This window comes from Magnolia sinica, chromosome 14 (assembly GCF_029962835.1).
Source record: "Magnolia sinica isolate HGM2019 chromosome 14, MsV1, whole genome shotgun sequence".
In the NCBI taxonomy this organism is placed as follows: domain Eukaryota; kingdom Viridiplantae; phylum Streptophyta; class Magnoliopsida; order Magnoliales; family Magnoliaceae; genus Magnolia; species Magnolia sinica.
The window spans coordinates 730,191-753,860 of NC_080586.1; the positions used below are offsets into that span (position 1 = coordinate 730,191).

Here is a 23,670-nt window from a genome sequence, read left to right on the forward strand (position 1 = left end):
ATGAACATCAATGCCATCTTACAAGCTCAATAAGCAGAAGCCCATAAAAATTAAATAAAAAACTGAGTACTCATTTTGGTGTGAATGTAAAGGATAGGATGCACATCGTCTCATCCACAGTTTGTGTACGGCATTTAGAGGATATACTAGATGGCCCCATCCACAAAGCAGCAGTAAACTAATTATTGTTGGCCTTTTTTAGCTGAAGTTGGATGACGATGCTCGAGCTAAATGGTTCTACACTAGCATCATCAAAAACCATGATTGCAAGTATCATTTCCATATGTAACCGAGATTGAAAGAGGGAGTCCAAACATGAAACAAAAGAAATTTCACATCCCCATCCATCTGGATTGAAATAAGTGAGAGCCTATTGTTGAAATGAGAAGAAATATAAACAAAAATCAAGCTATATATCTCTACTCTCCCCCACAACCACTAAAAAATAAAAAACGTTAAGGAATATTGAATTTGGAAAAGCAAAAAAATAAAATGACATCTATAAACAATCTGCAAGCTCCCTTTATTTTCAATTCCTCCTTTTCTGCACATCAGAGATGAATAAACACACCCTCTTCGCCATCTCTTTCCTGCGCATCATAGAGCCGAGTACACACATTAAACTACTTTTTGGAGCCTGAGGTAGAGAAGCGAAAAGAATGCATATAACCGAAAATCGCCAATATTTGATAAGAATGTACAACTCATCAAATCATGCCCACAGTTTTCAATACCATAACCAAACTACACATCTAGGAGTGAATGGGCGTACATCAAATGTGCAGGCCCTACCATCAAATCTCACTGGATTGTATGGCTTTTAGAAAGTAGAAATTGTTTAGAAACCGAAAATTATTGATCCAGTACCATTGGAATAGCTCCAGTACTTTTAGAGCACTCACCTCAGCAATTTACAGCTTCACATGCGAAGCAATCTCCAATCTGCCACATTCATTGCCAAGCAGATAAGATGCTGAAATGCATTTCATATTCCAAACTGAAATTTCCATTTGAAATGCTGAAATAATATCATAACTCCATATCGAAATCCCATTTTGAAATGCTGAAATGCATTCCATATTCCCACTCATCATATTTAGGGCAGTTATTTGATATTCAGATTGTGTACAACTCTTGAAACATAGGTACTCAGAAATTGTACGCCTTTAAACTGTTAACTCAAACTGAATCAATTAAATTGTGAAATGGTCACTAAGCTACATTTTAAAAATCAGAATGGTTGAACAAATATAACCTCTGATCCATGAAATTATATAAATGAATTGTACATGACATTTAAACTTGTAATATACTTTGTGGATAGTTTCTTTTGGATTTTTTTTTTTATTTTTATTTTTATTTTTTTGAAAGATATAATGTGACGGATTTTATTTTTTTTTCCTTAAAAAGTAATAATGCGAAGGTTTTCCAATCAAAAGGAAATGCAAAACTATTCCTTTTATCAACAAATCTCAACAGATCTCAGGTACTTTATTTTTAAAAAGAAAAATGTAACCCCTTCTATGGAAAATCAAGAAAAAACAGATGATTGCACAGAAAACAACCAATATAAAGATCAACCCATCGCAAAACTTCCCTCCTATCAAGAATTCAATTAAAAAATCCCCACTTCAATTCAATCAAATCTTCAAAGAAAACAGGGAATTCTGCATGAAAAAACATATTTAAAAAGAACCTTTTTCTATGGAAAATCAAATAAAACAAACCCAAATCAAAATCTGCGCCATCTAAGAAAAGCCCAATTCTCTAATGGCACAGGAATTATTTTTTTAAAGATATAATATGACGATTTTTTTGTCAATTTCATGATATCTCTCAAAATCTGATTGTTTATGAATTGTTTTTTTTTTTTTCACATTACAGAAATCAGAATATAAAAGCTCTCAAGATCTGATTGTTTATGAATTGGGTTTTTTTTTTTTCACGTTACAGAAATCAGAACATGAAAACTTTCAAAATCTGATTGTTTATGAAATGGTTTTTTTTTTTTCACATTACATAAATCAGAATATGAAAACTCTCAAAATCTGCTTGTTTATGAATTGGGTTTTTTTCGCATTACAGAAATCAGAATATAAAAACTCTGACTAGATTTGGCAGGAGGGAGGGAGGAAGGGAGGGTGTGGCACGAGTAGAGAGCTATCACAGATTATCTAGTGCGCAGCGTGGCGCAAGTAGAGAGAGAAAAAATACATGCAGATTAATTAAAATTGCAAATACTTAGGTGACAAACGAGTATGCATCTGGAATCCTGTCTTTATGAACAAGAATATCTAAGTGCACCATTCCATCCATCATGCTAAAATAATAATAATAATTGATAACCTGTTTCCACTTTCGCCTATTTCTTTGGTAATTTTCAGAGCATTTCCTCTCTCAGATGGGAGAATAGTAGAAAGAAAAAGGACACCCCTAGCAAAGTCTGAGAATTAAGGCAAGCAACACTAAAATAAATGATATAGAGATTACACACATCATTCATCATCTGATTCAACGACAGAGAATACCACCTCATAAGAAGTCTCTTTCAAAGACCTTCGCTTCTCCCGAGTAAGTTTACAATATCGTACAGCACTGATTAGTTTGCTTGGCTTGCTTGTAAAACATCTGTTCAAGAAGACATCCATCTATCAGCATGCAACCTTTTAGGGGCCGTTTGGCCAGTCGGATTGGAAGGGATTGGAAGTTAAATCCCGGGATTAGCCCGGCGTGCCAAACAGAGTCGGTGATCTGATCTCAATCCCATGGGTCTTAAGATAATCCACTGACAACACCATCATTACTTTTAAATCCCCATCCAATCCACTTTAATCCATTCAAATTTGCCTGAGACTTGTTTGGTTCGAGGGATTGGAAGGGATGGGAAGGTTTAATCCCGGGATTGGCCGGGCGTGCCAAACAGACTGGATACAGCAATCCAGGGATATAGCAATCCCATAGATCTCAAGACAATCCACTGACAACACCATCATTACCTAGAAATCCATGCCATCCACCCTAATACCATTCAATCCCTTTCAATCCACCTGGCCAAACGGGCCCTTAGGCTTGACTTTAAGAATCGAACCATGTGTACATATATCCATCCATACATATGGAGACCTAAGCATGTGTGCATCAAAGCATCTGATGGGTAAAATGCATGTACATGATGTTACATGCATGTACATGAATGTGCATGATGTTGTACATTGCATTGATACATGTATGAAAGTTTATGTACATGCATTCTCTGGAGTGGTGCATGATTGCCACATATCAATGAAACATACGGGGACATTTTCTAAGAAAGCCAGTTACTGAGACTGATCATACTATAAATCGCAGTGTGGAGCACATACAAGGCAACATGGGCAGATGGTGAGTTTTTGTTTTTATTGGTGTGCATGATAAAGAAAGGAAAAGGAACAAATTACAGGAATGGGGCAAATGCTCACTAGGAACCCCAAAAGGAACAGTTGGCAAAAAAATGAAAATCATAAGGACAGTCTTATAACCCATCATCTTCTGTTTTGAATGAGAAGTCCTAAACGCACATAGGTTAGCCAGACATTCACTTCTACATTAGCCTCTCTGGGAACATGCAAGAAAATCACCAAAAAGATTACCAAAATAACATCCATCGAAGTTTACCTTGAAACTACCCGAGGATGGAGCTTTCCATCCAGCGACAACCTTCCGATTATCAAACAAGAGAAGCCCCTAAATCTTGTATCTGCCTTTGCCCACACCATTGGAGTCTAAAAATCTTTTTCACCATCACATGCACCGAGAAGGCCTTTTCCATTGAAAATCCTATGGTTCCTTTCAAGCCAAATTGACCGCAATCATGCACTAAAATGCACCATAATAAACACAGAATAGAACCCCAAGCTGCAGATGACCAACCTTCGATCAGCCCTATGACAAATATGAGGAAAAACCCACACCATGCCAAATTTGTTGATCACTGATATGATGGGGACATCACATCACATACACCCTTACGTACGTATCAGAGGAGGCAGCAAGCCGTACTGATTTCCCTATGGCTAGGCGAGTACCCATGATCGTGTTGAAGACCGCATGTGCATGTGCGAGCATCTGGAAGACCCCACACTGGGAAGATGCACATGGGTTGTTTTATAGAGTGATCCAAACCATTGGATCGGAGGGACGCGACGATTGGGCCATTAGATCGCATGGATTACATGATTGGGCCATTGAGCGTTGATCTTCTACATCAGTTTTAGACTTTATCATCTTTTAGGATTTAGTTTTTTATTATTTTATATTTTGACACATTATGGGTGTTTTGGTTGATTTTATTTACACTAGGGTTATTTTCGTTAAGATTCACAAGACAAGGGGATTATTGTAATTTTTGAAACGTCTTGGATCTATAAAAAAAAGGAGCGTGTGAACTCTCTCCTATTGCATTTTGTGATGATAATAATAATACTAATAATAATAATAATCAAAGATAGAGAGAAAAGCTCTTACTTTCTTCCTCCATCTTCATGCGATTTGATAATACTTCCATGCGATTTGGAAGGAAGATTGATGTGAGGCTAATCTTCATCAACAGAGGTACGAGGTCTCCATCTATCCTCACACCATCTTCTCTCTTCTCATCCATCAAGGTACTTTCTTCGAATTCTTCAATTCTCCCATCTCAAGCCTTCATCCTTTCATCAATTCATCTTTCCTTTACATATCCTTCCAAAACCCTAACCCTAAACCTAAAATCACTAATTTTCCTACTTTCTCAAATTACTCAAACCCTAATTTTTACGATAGGAAGTATTAGGTTTTCTACTTTGAAATAAACTATACCCTATGCTAATTGGATGTCCCTACATCCATTAGATCCTACTTTCGTTTTATTTAATGATCTTGTGTGATGATGTTGGTAACCTAGGCAAGGATCATGCATCATGTTCTTTTGGTTTTTATGGGATTTGTGATGATTATGGCAATGCTTGTGTTTTTTTGTTAATTATCTTAATTCTGCTATTTGATCTCACATGTTAATTGGCTCATGCATCGGTCCTACATGCCTATATGTCCCTAGCAAACTGGTAAGGGATCAGAAGGTGATTTGGCAATTTTTCATTAGCATCTCACATGGAACACCAATTTGGTGTCATGACTCCTCTGCCATTGAGATGATCAACTGTTAAGATTTTTTCAAGGCAACTGTACACACAAAAGCCCTTAGCTTCAGTGGGACCACAACTGACCAGATTTTCAGAAAAGACTCAGACCTGCTTGGATCACCTTCAGGCAGCAACCAAGAAAGGGAACTGAACATGAATCTCCCATTGGCCTCCAGATCCAAATTGGCCTATCTGAACCAGCAGTTGCACAAGACTGGAGATCTCTTCATCACCTAAATTTCGCCAGGAGGAGGTGCTCCACAATAACTTGCCACCCAGACGCTGGAAGAACTGATCTACCAGAGCCCCTTTGTTGACATATAACAAATAGAGAGAGCCTCAAAGCTCTCACACAACAGCACATCCAAGCACCAGGAGTCTTCCTGAAACGCAATCTGGCCCCATTGCCAACTCTAAATCTGAAATGATTATAGAATAGAATGAATAAGCCCACAAATAGCTATCCAAATAGCAGAGCCAAGCCTGTGAGACAGACAGTGGATGCCCCAGCCATTATCTGCAATACCATACTTCACAACTAAAACTCTACTCAGCAATGACGAGTCTCCATTTTCCATTTTCCTCTACCACTCTCCCAAGTCCCAATAAAGCTAAATTAGTCGTCCTTACATATCTGAGGCCCAAACCACCATGCCTAATTGGTTTGCAAACATCTTCTCACACCATCAAATGATATTTATGCACATCTTTGTCGTCATTACACAAGAATCATTTTTCCCAATCCTAATTTTGGCAGCAACCTTTACCAGGCATCTCAAAACTGACAGCAGATGGTGAGTGTTGCAAAAATGAGGTTGTTAAGATGGATGTGAGGACATACTAGGAAGGATAGAATCAAGAATAGGGACATCATACTAACCCAAGAATAGTCACAATAACAGAGAAAATCATGTAAAGAAAATTGAGGATGCTTCAGCCATATGCTAGGAAAGTCACAGATGGCTGCAATAAGGCAAGGAATTCTGATCAGGGTTTAAGGGCCTAAACAGTAATGAAGGGAACACCTAAATGGACATGACTAGAAAGGGAAGAAGAGATATGGAGGCTTGTCAACTTTCCAAAGATGGAACCATTGGTAGGAATAAATGGCGAAACAAGTTCATAAAGCTGACCGCAAATGGTTGGACAAGGCTATAATGTGTGTGCATCAATGTCTGTTAAAATTTATCGCATATCTCCACTCAATTTTCTTTAATAACAACCATCAAATTGTGGATAGAATCCTGATTGCAACGGATGTATTCACTCAAGGAATCCATGGAAAACCCCGGTGTGGTTTGCAAAGTAGATATGGAGAAGGCATATGATCATGTTGATTGGGATTTTATGCTTTAAATGGAATGGAAAGGGTTCCAAGAGAGATGGCGAAGTTGGATGGTGGCATGTCATCAGAAACATTCTCAATTCTTTGCAGCTCAAGGACCTAAGGCAACGCGGTCTGCCATCCCCTTCCTTTTTCCAAACAGCGGCAGAAGGTCTAAGTCAATTATTCCTGAAGACTACGGTATGTGGGCTCCTTAAAGGCTTCCAGGCAAGTTCTTCAAGCATATCGATTCATGACACTTTAGTTCTATACAAGACCTCCCAGCATTTATTTGGGCCTTCCATTGTGTGCCAATTCATTAAATGCATCAATGTGACACCCATTGGTTGAGCAGATCGGAGGAAGGCTTTCGTCATGGATGTGACATAACTTTCCTTGGAGGGTAAGATCATCATCATTAAATCATCTCTAGAGAACATCCCAATCTATTATTCATCTCTATGCAACATTCCACTTCTATGGCAATGAAAATTTCCAGCAAGATTTCCTATTTGGAGATTAGAACGACAAAAGGATATTTCATCTGGCCAAATGGAGTGATGTTCAAAAGGTCTGAGTATTGGCAGGATAAGGGGCAAACCAGAATCTCTTATGGAAATGGTGGTGGAGATTCAGGACACAAAAGGCATTCGTTATGGAGGAGAGTGATTTCCAAGAAATATGGGGTGGCAAGTAGTTGAATCTGTAAAAACATTAGGGTATATTGTTTTTATTTGTAGTGGGTCCGTTGGTTGGGTTTTAGTAGAGTTTGGGCCCATGAGCTACTCATTTAAGTCATTGCTTAAGTAAGAGAGGTATTCATGTAATTTTCAGTATATTGCTGGAAGCCCTAATAAAATAAGAGGCCAGAACATGTGGGAGCGGAAGAAAGTCCAGCAGTTCTCTTTTCTTCTTCCTTCTCTTTCTCTCTTATTTCTTCTTCTTTTCTCTATTTTCTCTTCTATATATCTGTTCAATACCAGCTTACGTGGTATCAGAGCATACCTGGGAGTGATTCGGGCCCCACAACCTTCTTCTTTTCAACCCTAGTTGCTGGATAAAGTACTGGGAGCCTCCTAAAACTGTAGAGGACTGATCGGACCTTAAGGAAATCTGTTTCATCGTTTCTTTGTGCAGAAAGCAATATGTTTTCTACATTATTTGCATAGAATATCTGTATCGTATCGGCCAATACGGCTGGATATGATACACGATATGGGTCCGTATCAGCCTATTATGAAAAAACAGTGCATATTGGACTGTATCGACACTGATATTTGAGAGTCGTATCAATACAGCTAAAAAATCTTTTTTTTTTCTTTTTTTTAGTTTTCTTTGTTTTTTCGTTTATGTCCTCCTTTCAATTTCTTTATAAAGAGGGATTGTTTTAAAGGCAATTTCGACCAAATCTAGATCAATTTCAAAGATCGAAACTAATTTTTTTGCATCAAATCGAAGAATTGAAGCTCTCAGGTCCGATTGAAAAAAAAAAATTTAATTCTGTTTCGATCTGGAATGCCATTGAAACGACAATATAAATTATTTCGATTAGATCTTGGTGGATTTGATATGAATTTAGGGTGTTTTCCTTTTTAATTTTTTATTTACACAGTTATTTTTTGAAAATTTTAGAAAGAAGTTTTAAATTAATTTTTTTCTTTAATGATTTTTGTTATGATACTTGAGGAGTATTACAAGACTATGGATCTACTAATTTGTTGAAGATTTGGGGGTTTTCTTCTTCTTCTTTCTTTTTACGTAGGTATTTTCTAAAAATTTTAATTAGTTTTTTTTTTTTCTGATTCTTGTTATGACGCTTGAGGAGTATTAGACTGTGGATCTACTGATTTATTGAAGATTTTGGGCTTTAAAATTAAAAAATAAAAATAAAAATAAAAAAAATCCACAAGGTAATTTTTGGAAATTTTGAAAAAAAAAAAAAATTAGTTTTTTTCTTATTCTTGTTATGATTCTTGAAGAGTATTAGAATATGGCTATTGATTTGTTGAAGATTTGGGTGTTGTATTTCTTTTTTTATTTACGCATGTTTTTTCTAAATATTTCATAAAAAAAGTTTTAAAATCATTTTTTTAATTATTGTTATGATGCTTGAGGAGTATTAGAAGACTATGCATCTAATGATTTCACACATGCTTTGATTAAAAAAATATTTTCTACATTTTTTATATTTTCATGTTAATTTTTTGACAGTTTCCGTTTTTTTTAAATAATTTTAGAAAAATTATATTAGTTGATAGATAATCAATAATCATATTAACAACATATGATATCAATTTCTGACATATATTAACAATTCATACCAAAAAAAAAAAAATCAACACCACACATTATAGTAGGTCAACCTTTCCAAGACAACATTCTTACGAAAGAATGGTCCAAATGCACCATTGAATACATTGTCAAAACACCACAAAAAAAAAGAAAAAAAAAACGAAGAAAGGAGAGAGAGAGAGAGAGAGCGAGAGAGAGAGAGATAGAGAGAGAGATAGAGAGAGAGATTCTTGAATATCTCATTTTTCTAATATATTTCCACATTTTTTTGCTTTAAAATATTTATAAAAATAAAAAAATAAAAATAAAAAAATCTGACTGATACAGACCAATATTGCCTGATACAGCCCCAATACCGATATGTGATGCCGTATTGTATCATTTCTCCATCAGACCAATACGGCAACCAATACCATCATTCAAAACCATGGACTTATTTGTTGAGTAAAAGGAATCGCTCACAAAAGGGAGCATAGAAGCCTTGCCAGAAAAATGGAGGCTTGCTGATTACTCTCATAAGGTGATGTTTAAATTTGATTTTGTGTTTGTTACGCCATGTGAAAGCAATTTTTGGAAGACTATTTCCATCCGTAAGGTTATGTGTGATGTGTGAATGATATCAATGTGGATTCTAATGATGATGGGCCAATTTTTCTTAGTGTTATTTTGGATGCGCAGTTAATTGTGATTCTCATTTTTAAGTTAACGTTTTTTATATAAATTGAAGTAAGTTGATAGTGGGGTAACTATGGACCACAAGGTGTAGTTGTTGGACCCACGTCACTTGGAGAATTGTCTGGATCTTCATTTAATGCATCAACAACGTTTGTGAAGTTGAATGGAAAAAATTATCTTATGTGGGCTAAATCAGTTGAAGTGTTTCTCTTAGCCCATGAAAAGGATCAATTTCTCATGGAACCTAGGCCTTGAGGAATCTAATTCTAAATATAGACAATGGATGTGCGACAATGCTCAGATTCAATCATGGTTGTGGAATAGCATGGAGCCTGAGGTGAGTTCCAATTTGGTGTTCTTAAATACAGTAAAAGAAGTTTGGGATACCGTGAGGAAGATGTACTCTTCGGAACAAAATATTTCTCAAGTATACCAGTTACGATGAGATCTTTTCATTACAAGAGGGAGATAAGTCCCTTGATGAATATTTTTGTAAAATTGACTGAAATGTGGGAAGAGCTTTCCATATATCATCCCATTACTTCTAAAATCTATGAAAAAACAATGGGAAGATATGAAAGTCGTGAAACTCCTATCGGAATTACCAAAAGAATACCAATCGACAAAAGATCAGATTTTGGGAGTTGTATCCATTCCTACAGTGATCGAAGTTTATGAGAGGCTACAAAGAATCTCTCTTACAAATAAACCTGACAATACTCTTGTTAATGCCTTTGATAAAACTACATTGGCCACTACTTCTACCTATTATGGTTTACGCGGAGGCCGTGGTAGTCATATCGGGCATGGTGGCAGTGGTGGTAGATTTCTAGGGGAGGTAGAAGTGGTCGTGGCGGTAGATTTCTAGGGGAGGTAGAAGTGGTCGCGGTGGTAGATTTCTAGGGGAGGTAGAAGTGGTCGTGGTGGTAGATTTCTAGGGGAGGTAGAAGTGGACATGGTGGTCGAAGAAACCATGTGTACTCATTGTGACCTAACAAATCATACTGTGAAGTTTTGTTGGAATCTTCATGAAAAACTTCTAAGGACTAATCAAGCACTTATGTTTGAGGATGCTTCTACAAATGATAGACCCACTACTTTACTTCATCTAATACCGATGGTGATCAAATTAGTTTTACACTATCACGGGAGGAATATGTGCGGTTTCTCTCATCTAGTAGCTCTACATTCTCTTTCTTGGATTATCAACTCTGGAGCATCAGATCTTATTTTTGGTTGTTGCAATTCTTTTTCTTCCTTCAATTGTATCTCATCAAATATGTCGGTTACATTAGTTGATGGTACGTCATCCACTATTGTTGGACTTGGTATTGCTCAGCCTAATTGGTCAATGTCCTTGTCTTCGGTTCTATATGCAACCAAATTTCCTTTTAGCCTTTTATCTGTAAGTAAATTAACAAAGTCTTTGAACTCCTCTATCTCCTTCTTTGATTCTTATTGCGTCTTTTAGGACCTCGAGGCGGGCAGGATGATTGGTGGAGGTCATGAGAGGAATGGTTTGTACTACTTGAAGAGAGAATCAGTAGGTGAGGCAATACTTCCAAAAGGCAATTCAGTAGCATCATCGTTTGGGTCATCCATCTCCCCAGAAACTACAATCTCCAGTGTTCTGTCTTTTCTAAAGGTTTCAAATTTAGAGTGTGAAGCATGCTAGCTATGTAAACATCATACAGTTCATTTTTCAACTAGAAATTATTCATGAGATGTTCAGTTTAAATTAGTCCATCGTGATGTGCAAGGACCGACTCGATTCCCTAGTTCGTTAGGTTTCAAGTACTTTGTTCTTTTTATTTATAATTATTCTAGGATGACGTGGTTATATCGAATAAAGCATGGGTCAGAAGTCTTTCATGTATTTCAGAATTTTCATACTGAAATAAAAACTCAGTTTAGGGCTAAGTCATGAATGCTCGGTGATGCACGACAATTAACCACTTACTCTAAAAGCTCAAACTATTAGAGTATAACGAATTAATCCATTTATCTCATAGCTCAGGCCCAACATCTCACGGGTTTAAGACCTCGGCCAAACTCCCTTCATGGGCCCCAAATCACATGGGCCTCCCACCACGAGTGTGTCCCCACATCCCACAGGCTACCCCACTCGAGCTCGGTGTGAAATGCGCATTAATCACCCCTGGTGAGGAGTCTCGAACACGAGACCTCCCCCGTAGGCCCCAAATCACATAGTTCACCTACCCCGAGTGTGCCCCTACATCCCACAAGCGACCCCACTCGAGCCCAGTGTGAAAATGCCCCTGCATTAATCACCCCCGGTGAGACCTCCCGCTCTGATACCAATTTGATGCAGGACAATTAACCACTTGCTCTAAAAGCTCGAACTATTAGAGTATAGCGAATTAATCCCTTTATCTCATAGCCCAAGCCCCACATCTCATGGGTTTAGGACCTCGGCCGAACCCCCTTCGTGGGCCCCATATCACATGGGCCGCCCACCTCGAGTGTGTCCCCGCATCTCACGGGCTACCCCACTCGAGCCCGATGTGAAATGCGCATTAATCACCCCTGGTGAGGAGTCTCGAACACGAGACCTCCCCCGTGGGCCCCAAATCACATGGGTCACCCACCCCGAGTGTGCCCCTGCATCCCACAGGCGACCCCACTCGAGCCCAGTGTGAAAATACCCATGCATTACTCAGATCAGATAATGCTTTGGAATTTGTTTCTCGGGATTTTCAAACATACTTATAAAGTCAAGGTATTATCCATCAAACTTCTTATGCTTATACACCTCAACAAAATGGGGTGGCCTTGCAAAAGAATAGACATTTAGTTAAAGTTACTCGTGCTTTATTGTTAGAAATGAATATCCCACTAGTTTTTGTTTTTTTTTTTAACGGATGCGGTCCTTATTGTGTGTCATTTAATCAACAAGATACCTTCATCGGTTTTAGATGGTAAGATGTCATTCTGATTTTTATTTCCTAACCGATCAACATTTTCTGCTCCTCCTAAAGTGTTTGGTTGCACTTGCTTTGTTCATGTATTCAGGTCATGTCAAGATAAACTTACTCCTCGTTCAACTAAATCTGTTTTTTTGGGTTATTGATGCTATTGATGTTACCTTTTTTGAAAATGTCCCATTCTATGGTAAAATGAGCATATTGTCGAAGCTACGTCTATGGAAGTTTCATTGCCTAATGTGTTTCCTTCAAATTTTGATGTTGGAGTGCTGCCACCACAAAAAAGATTTCACGCAAACATATTACAGAAAAAGAAAAAAAGACCAAGCATTACGAACTATTCCTCCTCAATCTACACAATCGGCTACTGCACCCATTGAGGTTCTTAGTTCCTCTTAAGTCTTCTGATGTTGCCAATGATCTACCTATTGCGTTCCAGCATGGAGAGTTGCTTGGAGAAGTATGCATGAAGCAACCTCTTGGGTATGTTGCTCAAGGGGAGTCATCTAAAGTGTGCAAGTTAAATAAGTCGATATATAGATTGAAGCAATCATCATGAGCTTGGTTTGAGAAGTTCAGTAGTGTGTTGATGCTGTTTGATTTGAAAATGAGTAAAGTGGACCACTCGGTTTACTCCAAGCACTCTTCTTTTGGCTACATAACACTTGTTGCGTATGTGGATAATATTATAATGACAAGTGATGATTTGGAAGGTATCGAGAAGTTGAAATCATATCTTCAAACTCAGTTTCAAGTCTTCTTTGATTTTTTTAGACATAGTAGGGGCAAGATCTAGAGCTGAAATAAATCTATGTCAGAGAAAATATGTTTGTGACTTGTTAGATAAGACATGTATGTTGGATGTCAAACTGGTAGATAGGTAGATTCTCAACTCAAACTTGAACCTGAAGAAGGAGAATTGTTAGAAGATCCTGGTATGTACAAAAGGCTCGCTGGGAAGCTCATCCATTTAACTATCACCCGACCTAATATTGCTTTTTCAGCCAATGCGGTTAGCTAGCTTATGCAAAGTCCTAGAGCACTACATTTAATAGCAGTGATGAGGATCTTTAGGTATTTAAGGGGGTCACCTGGGAAGGGATCTATACAAGTCTCATGGTCATCTCCGGGTAGTTGGTTATTCAGATGTAGAATATGCTAGGTCAAGATATGATATGCGGGTCCACTAATGGTTATTGCACCTTCCTAGGTGGTAATGTAGTTACTTGGAAAAGTAAGAAGCAAAACATAGTTGCCAGGTCAAGTGTTGAAGTTGAATATAAGTTGATGGCTCACACAACTTGTGAACATATCTGGCCAAAGTCTCTTCTTGAAGAGTTGGGGTTCGTCGTTCAAGTTCCAATGCCTTTAGATTGCAACAATCAAGCTATGATACATATTGACAATAATCTAGTGTTCCATGAGAGAACAAAGAATATAAAGATTGATTGTCATTTCAGCCGATGTTTCATGGTATTAAAAATATCATGTGATATCAGCTGGACTCCTTTATTATATATAGTCTATCGTCGATAAATGCAACACTATCGCATGCATCAACAATGTCAAAGTACATCTAATGAAATTGCATGCATTGACGATACCAATGTACATCTTATGAAAATAAAAAAGATTGGTCCGGGGGAGGGGGTGGTCTCTACAAGTGTGTTAACAGCTCCACATGAGATATTCTCAAAAAAGAAAAAAGAAACTCCACTTGATTTTCTTGACATCAATACGTGAATTTGAGGAACTCATGACTTGAGAGCTGAAATTGGACCGGAACTCAAGGGTGAGAAAAGTTTGTTAAATTTTGTTTTCTTCTACATACTAATGTGGATTATAGTAGAAATCTATGCATGAATTTCATGCATCCAAGAGAAAAAATCAGATTTTGAATGTGAAAGATGGAGGAAATTAGGAAATTCTTAATTTTCTCCTCTCTTTTTTTCTTTTTTGATAGATGAAATATATTATTCAACACCAAAATCAAGAAGAATAAGGCTACAAATTGGGGGCAGCCTGGTTTTCCATTTAGAAGAAACCATAAATGGAAGAAATCAATGATTTTCAGCAGCAGTTGGCCTTCCTTCAAGTGATTGTGGTGGATCCTAACATGGAGGATCATGGAAGATGGAAATGGAATGCTTTGGGAAATTTCTCAGCTAACTCATTCTTCTGTTAGTCAAGAGAAAACCAACTCATTGTTCCCTTCTATATTTTGGCTCAGGAGAATATCCATTGCTTGCTCAAAAAATGTACATGCATAAAAAGTACATCAAGGCGTACTAATAGTATCCACGCAAGGCTTGTCAATATGCATCTATCAGGGCTGCAAGGTTCGACCCGAACCCCGTTGACTCAACGTGAGTTTGGGTCGGGTTTGATCTAGCTGTCAAAGTACTCAGTTGGGTTCAAGTTGGAAAACACCAGCCTAATTTGAATTTGGGTTGGGTTCAAGTAGAACAAATTCGAGTCGGGTTAGGTCAGGCTGGTAATGATAGTGTTTCAAATAGTGCTCATAGCGTAGCCATATTGCTATGTAGCATAGCAAAATAGCATAAATCCCCTGTAGCGTACACTACATCTACATAGCGTGTAGCATCCGTAGCATACGCTACAATGTATTTATTTATTTATTTATTTTGTTTTCTTTGTACCTAATGTGGGGTCCTTACTCATGGCTTAGTGTTAGACTCACAAGAGTTTCAATACTAAGGTCATGGGTTTGAGTACCCATTGTGGTGTGTGTGTGTGTGTGCGCGTTAAAGAAAAAATGTTGAGAAATGTGACAGTCGTATTGTATTTAATACTTTTAACCTTTGGGATTTTTATTTCTTTTCATACTTGTGGTTTCAATTAGACAATATTAATTAAAGTAGTTTGCTTAGAAAGTTGTTGATGTGATAATTATTTTATTTGATTTATATATGTGGATTGGCTTTTGATAAATGATAATTAATAACTTGCTTAAACATGCTTATATTTGAAAAAAAGAAACATCTTTTAGGCATTTTTGTATTTTTTCTTTACTATTTATCACATATTCTATTTTTAAATTAAAAAATAGAAGTATCATGTAGCTTACGCTATTTACGCTACTCCCTATAGAGGGTTGAGCGCTATGCAACATGCTACCGCTATTTAAAACACTGAGGAATAATCACATGTATTTGGGTCAGTTCAGAATGGATAAGAGTATAGAGGACTTCAGGCTGGATTAGGGTCAGTCACCTTGTTGGAATTCAAGCCAGATCGGGTTGTGGCTTGGGTCCCTCTTGAGGTTGGATTGGGCTTGGGTTGACACTCAACCCGACCCAACACGCCCAAGTTGCATCCAAAGCATCTATGCAATGCGCACTCCTTACATCACATCATGGGTATTTGAGGACAGGAAACACCAACCAGAAAAAACCGATACATCAATGTACCCAACAGCTATGCTATAATAATACAATCCAATAACGTACTAAGATCTTTGTGTAATGTAAAATTGTATAAAGATTCATAGAGATGCATTTGAATATATTGCTAGAACATAAAGAATACCAGGTAACAATGAAAAGGTAAAAACTTCCTTCTTTCTCTCATTCCAGAGGTGAATGCATCTGCGCCTACTTGGTATACTTCTTTACATATACGTGCATCATAGGATCAATCTGTAGATGTAGTGCATAAATACCTGGGAGGCTGCACTCAGATCAGAGCTCTTGTCGACTAAGCTATCCAGCCTCTCGCCTCGTGCAAGCACACTATCAATAGTCTTATGCTGGACCATTTTCAGAAGACAAGAAATCAGAAAACAACATACTATCATGGTCTCCTGCTGCATCAGTTCCAAAAAAGAAACAAGAAATGTGGGGTGGGGAATCGGCTGTGTGATCAGTTACCCTCCAAAATCAGCAAAGTAACGAAAATAAATAAACCTCCAATGTGAGAATTCAGATTAAACCCCCATCATTTTCTTGTTCTTCCTCTTTTAAGTTCATGAGTTCATCTGATGCATGCTCTAAGATGTATACGGTCAGTTCTATAACAAACAAATGGCAAGCGACAATGCAGTCCACTCTTTTCATATACATATACATATATATTGAAAGATGAAGCAATTAATTAGGCAAAGCCAAAAGAATCTCATATATAATTTGATATATAAATGATCTGAATTCATCAGAGATTTAATGACAAACTTGTCAAAAACTCTCATGTTTAGCATGTTCCAACAGCTTCAGAAATTCACAATTCCTACACAATTCAGGACCCCACAAGCCAATCATGAGGCTCTGCCATGTCTATAAAGTTAAAACTATAAAACTAGGTAAGAGTTTACAATTCAAGGAAGATCGATAAGATTTCATCATGTCTGCATGGATCCAACTCATGCTCAACACAAAATTGTTAAAATGGAGAGTCCGTAATACATAGGAGTGGAATAACAAGAATCAGTATGGTGAGTTGGGGATCATAAAACCTGATTCCGGCATGTATAGTGAAATAGTTTGGCACAAGCAATACAACTAAGACAAGTAATGTTCACATGAGATCCAATTGAGTTATTTAATGCAATGGATATCAAAGTTAGACAGACACCATGCATGACTTCTCCCACTTAGCTCAGAAACAGTGCAGAATGTTCCCATTATTTGGCTTGCTTATGACCTAACAAAACTCATAAGAAGTTAACCTAGCTCAACAATTATGGTACTATCATGTATACAACATGTCAAGCGCATCTCTCTACCAGCCAGCCTAGTTATTGGTTTCACCACCACCATCATCATCAAAGCTTTGTCTCAAGCTCTCAGCTAGTCACAACATCATACTGACTAATATTTCATGTAGTACATCAGAAGGCACTGAATAATACTTCAAATATAGTACAATGAAAGGCACTCTTATGAACAAGTCTTGAGATTTCATGTTTGAAACCAGCTTACCTATGGCATAGAAATGTTGCAGTGTAGCTACAAGTATGCATTAATTGAAGACATGGGAAAGGGTTTAAAGTTAAACTAAAGGATATATAGGTAATGTGGTGGTGAATCTGCATCCTCTCTGTTAAACACAGCTATTTTTTGATACGGAGGAGAACTTCGGTAGCATAATGATGCAAGACAATTAACCACTTGCTCTAAGCTCGAACTGTTAGAGCATGGCGAATTAATCCCTTTATCTCATAGCCCAGGCCCCACATCTCATGGGTTAAAACCTCGGCCGAACCCCCTTCGTGGGCCCCAAATCACATGGGCAACCCACCCCAAGTGTATCCCCACATCCCACGGGCTACCCCACTCAAGCCTGGTGTGAAATGCGCATTACTCACCCCTGGTAAGGAGTCTCGAACACGAGACCTCCCCCGTGGGCCCCAAATCGCATGGGTCACCCACCGCGAGTGTGCCCCTGCATCCCACAGGCGACCCCACTCGAGCCCAGTGTGAAAATGCCCCTGCATTACATAATAGTTAATACACAACCAATATAACATTGCACATGTACCAATGTACCATAGAAGTAACTAAAACTAAACCATTCAAATTTTTAGCCATAATTTAGGTGAAGCATATCCTAAAAATTATACTGATTTGATTATATAAATAGCTGATTGGTGCATTTAACCCACACTTAAATGAAAACATCTGATGGCCTGCATTTACCAAAAATCTGTCCACTAATCAGAGGTTGGGAATGCTTACACAACATTATTTTTGAACAACGACCCATTAGCAATGATTTTTTTTCCTTTTTTTTCCAATTTGGATGGTTAAAATTGAATAGCATGCACCACATCATATTTTGCCAAAGTATCAAATAACTCCCCTTCTGCAAACGCTTTTCCACCCCTCCCAAGTCTTGCAAACTGCCTCCCCTCTCAACATGCATTGACATGCCACTTTTCTAGTTCTTATACAAGTATAGCTTCAAACTTGTACACAAAAATTTAACATTCTCTACAATCCTAAACTACCACAAATGTGCATCAAAGAGCATCAAGTAGCCTGTTTAAACTTCAGAATGAATGGAACACAAAATAGCAACATCGCAACCAACAAATATAATCACATCACTACTAAGGGTTGTTTTGCTCTGAATCTTGAAGGGGGACATGAATCTGTTTCCAGCAAACAAATTCCAGTAAAAGAGAATCCATCTATGATGCTTGGTATTGAAAAACCTATTCTCAGGGACCCAGTTTTTGTGGTTGGATGCTAGCAAAGAGTTGTTAGGACATAAGAGACCTTTTTATCCTTTGGAAAAGTTATGATCGTTGATTGGGAATCCATTTCCCAAAATTTTACAACCCAATTAAAGACGGGGATCATAGAATGGGCAAACTTTGGGAGTTGGATTCCCAATTTCCCATGGGAATTCATAGCCCACCCTCCCCCAAGACCCATGCACAGATACTACCCCTCATCAATGGGACCCATTTCTCAGGGGCTGGATTCCCAAGAGCCAAACAATCACTTATAAGAATAACCAGCTATAGAATTTTCTATCCTACAAAATATATACACAGACATTAAGAAGCTATGCATAAATAACAAGAATAATATACACCAGAGACTAAAAGTTAAAGCATATGCAGTCCACAATTCAACACTTACAAGGATAATTTTGGTTTCATCCAAATCCCTCTGAATTTTAAGCAACTTATCAGCCTCTGCAGGATCCTGAATAAAAGAGAAAGAAACAAGGCATGGTTGGCTTGTTAATCTTTCTTGCAATAAAGTAAACTCACATTCAGGGGAGGTTAACCATATTAAGTTAGAACAGGCACTTTCAGGTAAAATGAGGACTTGAACTTTATCAGTATTCCAACCTACACTTCTAGCACATACAATCAGAAAAGTGGAAATATGGTAAATACCTGAAATTTCGTTACAGCATCACTCAGATAGGGCCATGGTTGAGTTGAATCTGTCTGAATTGTTCTCCAAGAATCCCCAAAGTTCTTCTGATATTCATCTACTACCTTCCAAAACATTTGAATTGGATCAGCTGTTTTTTCTTCTTTTTTTCTCTTTTTTTTTGTTCTTTTCTTTTTTTCTTTTTTTTTAGCGGTAGCAGGAAATGCATTGAAAAGAAGAAAGATCCAGAGATCCAAAATACAACGCTGAACAAGAGAAAAGCCCCCAAACATTGGACGGTGGACAATGAAATGTTTAACCAAGAGGGAAGGAAGAAGTAAGAATCCAAAACCCCACTAGAATGGACCAACCATTCCCTATTTGAATTGTTGGTCAGCATTCAGAATCATTTAGCTAATAATGTTCTAGAGAGGTATCAGCATGATGCAACTCAATGATCAAGAAATAAAATATATGAATAAACTCTAATTTGGACATTCAATATCCACGGGAGGCAGATTTTGTTTCTGAAAGGTTAAAAACACATGGACTTTATCGCACTGCTTTAAAGAATTGGACTATCTCCAGTTTTTCCTTTTTCATGTGGTTTTTCCCACAACCTTAACTACAGCCTTGCATCTTCTGACCAAATCTGAGATCATGGTGTGCCATAAAGGCCATTACGGGGCCGTAAAGGCCGTTACGTAAAGGTAATGGTGGCAACCGTTACACGTTGCGGGGTCGTAACGACCGTAACAGCCGTTATGAAAAAAAAAGACCTGCAATTGCCGTTAACGGCACGTTACATTCCCTGTAAAGGCCATAACAACTCCATAAATGTCTGTTATGGGGAATATACAGGTTTTCCATACTTTTTAATCAACATTACGGGGCAAATACAGGTTTTTTGGGATTTTTTTTCAATAAAAAAAGACACCATAACGGCTGTTACGGGGGCCATAACAGCCATTACGACCCATATTGTAAAGGTAACGGTGGTGGCCGTTACGACTACCGTTACCGTTACAGAACACCTTGTCTGAGATAGACATTCTTTTAAAATCAATTGATTTTCAGCCCCACTCAATGAGGGAGATCTTCATTTTCTCGACCATCTAAAGGATGAGGAAAGCTTGTCTCTGAAGATCCTGACTTTCTTTCTTTTCTTTTTCTTTTTTCCCCTTATACCCCATAAAATGGCATGAAGAAGAATACTCCACAAGATATCTCACTAATATAAAACATGCTGTGCAAAGTAAATAAAATGCACATTTGCTATCAAAATTTTGCAGCTTTCCAGGCCACCGATGTTACTTCTGCATATTCAGTATCATCTGAAAAATGAGTAACAACTGAACGCTGGGTTACCTTGTTGAGGAGAGAAAATGCACTTCGCACGGGATAATGTTCATCCATAAAGGCCAAAGCACATAATCCATCTCTGTTGTAAGAATGCACCTTGTATTCTGAAAACATATTGAACAAACAGCTTTACAGAAGATTTCTTTCATGAAATTCTCATTAAAAAGAACCAATAAAGAAAAAGGGAACCACTATATACATCTGCACTGATTTACAGTGGCACCCACATTTTCTGTTTTTAGTAATAGAATGGTATAGAGTCGATATGATGTACTACAAGGGTGTCATTAACTGTTATCAATTGGAGTAGGTGGAGATATTCAAGACGAAATTGCCCCCCGGGAAAAAAAAAAAAAGCTGATTAAGGGTCATGCATTGAGCATGACAAGAAAAACATCTGGGGCTAAAAACCCTACTGGTTTTACCCTCATCCGAATCAATACCAATTGTCATCACTCATGTCGTGTTTGGATGTATCATAATAAAATCTCAGTCAAAATTAAGCAACGTCACCCTATAGGGTATTGACAAAATCAACATAATTCCGCCAGAAATCATGATAGACATTGTTTTGGGGCTGCCTATAAAACAATTTCTACTGCAATTTGCTGTGCTGAATTGTGTCAGATTCATTTCCCACCAAACCCTCTCCGAAGAGTAAAAGTAATAAAAAAAATAGCGAATAAAATGAATGTCTGCCCAATACTCAGATACCTAAATAAATCAAAATTTCGGAATCCAGGAAGCTTAATAGAGTCAATTGAAATTTCCATGTCATTGAATTTCGGGTCACGAAAACACAAGAACACAAACCGTAACAAACTGACAAAAACTAAACAGAATTCAACAAGAAACCAATCACAGACGCCCGAATTCAAATTACGCCGTTTCTTCAAATTAAAACAAAGGATTCCGAAGAAGAGAAAATCCAAAGAAAAAAATAAATAAAACACAAGGATGAAAAATACTAAAAGGGAGGATGAGGGAGAGTGAAAAGACCATCTTGCTGGATGGATTGGCGTTGCCCGGGCGGAGTCCTTTTGGCGACAGTGCGGCCAAAGAATAGGATGAATTCCTTGGCTCCAGTGCGCTGGAAATAGCCGAACTGGCTCACATCCGACGCGTTGGCTAGAACGATCGGATCCGATCCCGATGATTCGATGCATTTCAGAACTAGAAGAGCCGTGATCTTCATCTCTTTCTGAAATTCCCTTCTCGATCGATCGGTCGATGAATCGACGGACACCGAGGTGTGTGTGTGTGTGTGTGTGTGTGTGTGTGAGAGAGAGAGAGAGGAGTTGATTAGAATAGAAGAAAGGCCTTTTGAGGGGGGGAGAGATGAACAAGAATAACCGAAGAATAAAAGAATAAAAGGCTTTCGCTTACTTCGATCTGGTCGGCGCATGGTGGAAGCGGACTGCGTGCAGAGAAAATTCGGTGGAGCCCACTGTGATTTGTTAATTTTATCCACTCCGTTTATCCATTTTACCATATAATTTTATAGATTGAGTCCAAGAACAAAGCCTATCCAAAGCTCAAATGGATCACCCCACAGAAAATATTGTGAATTAAATATCTACCGTTGAAAATGTCTTTGGGCTACTTGGATCAAGCCGATATCTGTGTTTTCCCTTTATCTATGTCCGTGTGATCTCATAAACAGATTGGATGGACGCGGTTTGGCTAGTGTTGTTGTAAGTAGCTACTCGCTGCTGGGCAGTGTTGTGCAGGCCCGCTATAATGTATGCGTTTTTATCATGCCGTACATTCATTTTTTCGAATGATTTCAAGGCATGAGCAAAAAAAAAAAAGACAGAGATAGATCAAATTATCAGGTGTACCACACTACATGAAACAGCGGTGACTAACAATCACCATTGAAAACTTTCACAAAAGTTTTAGATCAAGCTTCCCTTCATTCGGGTCTTTGTCACCTAGTCAACCGGTTGGATGGAAAATAAATATTACATCGGGCATTAGAAAGTTTTTAACGGTGAGTGATCAATTACTCCTATTTTCATGTGGTGTGGTCCACATGAGGTATTGACTCAAAATAGAAGAACGATGTAGATAAAACATATGCATCATTGTGACGCCCAACTAGTGTTTACCCCGCCTCACCAACTCAAGTTCCAGTTAAAATTCGGATACCAGCCCCTTTCAAAGATGAAATGGATAAAAACTTTTTGTTTTAGCAAAAGTCCATTAAGCGAACGTTGGCAGCTCTGCAGCGTTAGGTCAGGTAAAGATTGAGCAAGACCACCTACTAATTGAGGTGGTTGGGTGGGCCAACAAACCTAGCTTGGCTAATTAACTAGCTCCTTTTTGCCTAGGTTCCGACACATGATTAATTTGTTGCCTTCCACGCTGAAGTGGACGGATAACTAGAATTCTCTGTTTAATGTTTTAAATAGCTTCCATATAATAAACCTGTGAATGATTATATTGACCACTGACTAGTGTAGCCGATACGGAACCATTGAAAATTTTCATTTCATCAGTCTCAGTCCACGTTCAAGTACACATGTAGACGGTCACAACTGCTGTACTTTGGCCTGTGTAGCTTGTACCACCTACAACATGATGGTCACCATCATAGGGGCGTGGATTGGGTAGTGAAGCCTCCACCACCTCCAACGTTGGTGAAATGATGTAGTGAGTTTGGATTGGCCGGCCACACACGTACTCTGGGCTGAAAACTTTTTAAAACGAATACAGGCCCCCATATGGCTGGCCAATTAAAACTTGCTATGTCATTTCACCAATGCTGTAGGTGGACGCAAATTACCTGTGAAAGGCACAAACTTCTTACCACGGAAAGTTAATGAGTATGATGTTTGTGAAAATTTCATCTTTTTCATCAATTTTACCGGATCATGTTTAGGCATGAGATAAAAAATGAGGCCACGATAGAAAAAAGGAAGTAAAATGCCTTTTTGTCAAAACCTCTTTGAAATCTATCCTCATGTTTATATGCCATCTATGTCATTCATAAGTTCATTCTTATCTGGATGAATTAAAAACTTAAAAATATTAGCCTCATTCAAAACTTTTGTTATCCCATA

At 38.0% G+C, this 23,670-nt stretch overlaps 1 protein-coding gene across 5 annotated transcripts; it reads right to left on the minus strand.

The window, feature by feature from the left end:
* Window positions 1-316: 316 nt before the first annotated feature.
* Window positions 317-21,910, minus strand: LOC131224690 (VAMP-like protein YKT61). Of its 5 annotated transcripts, none has more exons than XR_009161127.1 (8): window positions 21,605-21,907; window positions 20,612-20,709; window positions 19,264-19,368; window positions 19,001-19,066; window positions 16,078-16,164; window positions 2,532-2,628; window positions 903-942; window positions 317-590 (listed from the first exon to the last, which is right to left on the minus strand). XR_009161127.1 is itself a non-coding variant. In XM_058219988.1 (7 exons), exons 1-6 carry the CDS (start codon window positions 21,798-21,800, stop codon window positions 2,578-2,580), a joined length of 603 nt encoding a protein of 200 aa, XP_058075971.1. In that variant the 5' UTR covers window positions 21,801-21,907; the 3' UTR covers window positions 317-590; window positions 2,529-2,577. The 5 variants fall into 5 exon arrangements, 3 of the variants coding, with proteins under 3 accessions (XP_058075971.1, XP_058075970.1, XP_058075972.1); XR_009161126.1 differs by having other exon boundaries at window positions 2,529-2,628; XM_058219988.1 differs by lacking the exon at window positions 903-942 and having other exon boundaries at window positions 2,529-2,628.
* Window positions 21,911-23,670: the final 1,760 nt, after the last annotated feature.

Bases quoted from the DNA above. Each gene is read 5' to 3' on its own strand.
- LOC131224690 (XM_058219988.1), bottom strand. From the start codon at position 21,800: ATGAAGATCACGGCTCTTCTAGTTCTGAAATGCATCGAATCATCGGGA. The intron at 20,710-21,604 runs GTCTTTTCACTC...ATATGTTTTCAG, and splicing joins CCAATCCATCCAGCAAGATG to AATACAAGGTGCATTCTTAC. The intron at 16,165-19,000 runs GTAAGTGTTGAA...AAAATGGTCCAG, and splicing joins ATGAAACCAAAATTATCCTT to CATAAGACTATTGATAGTGT.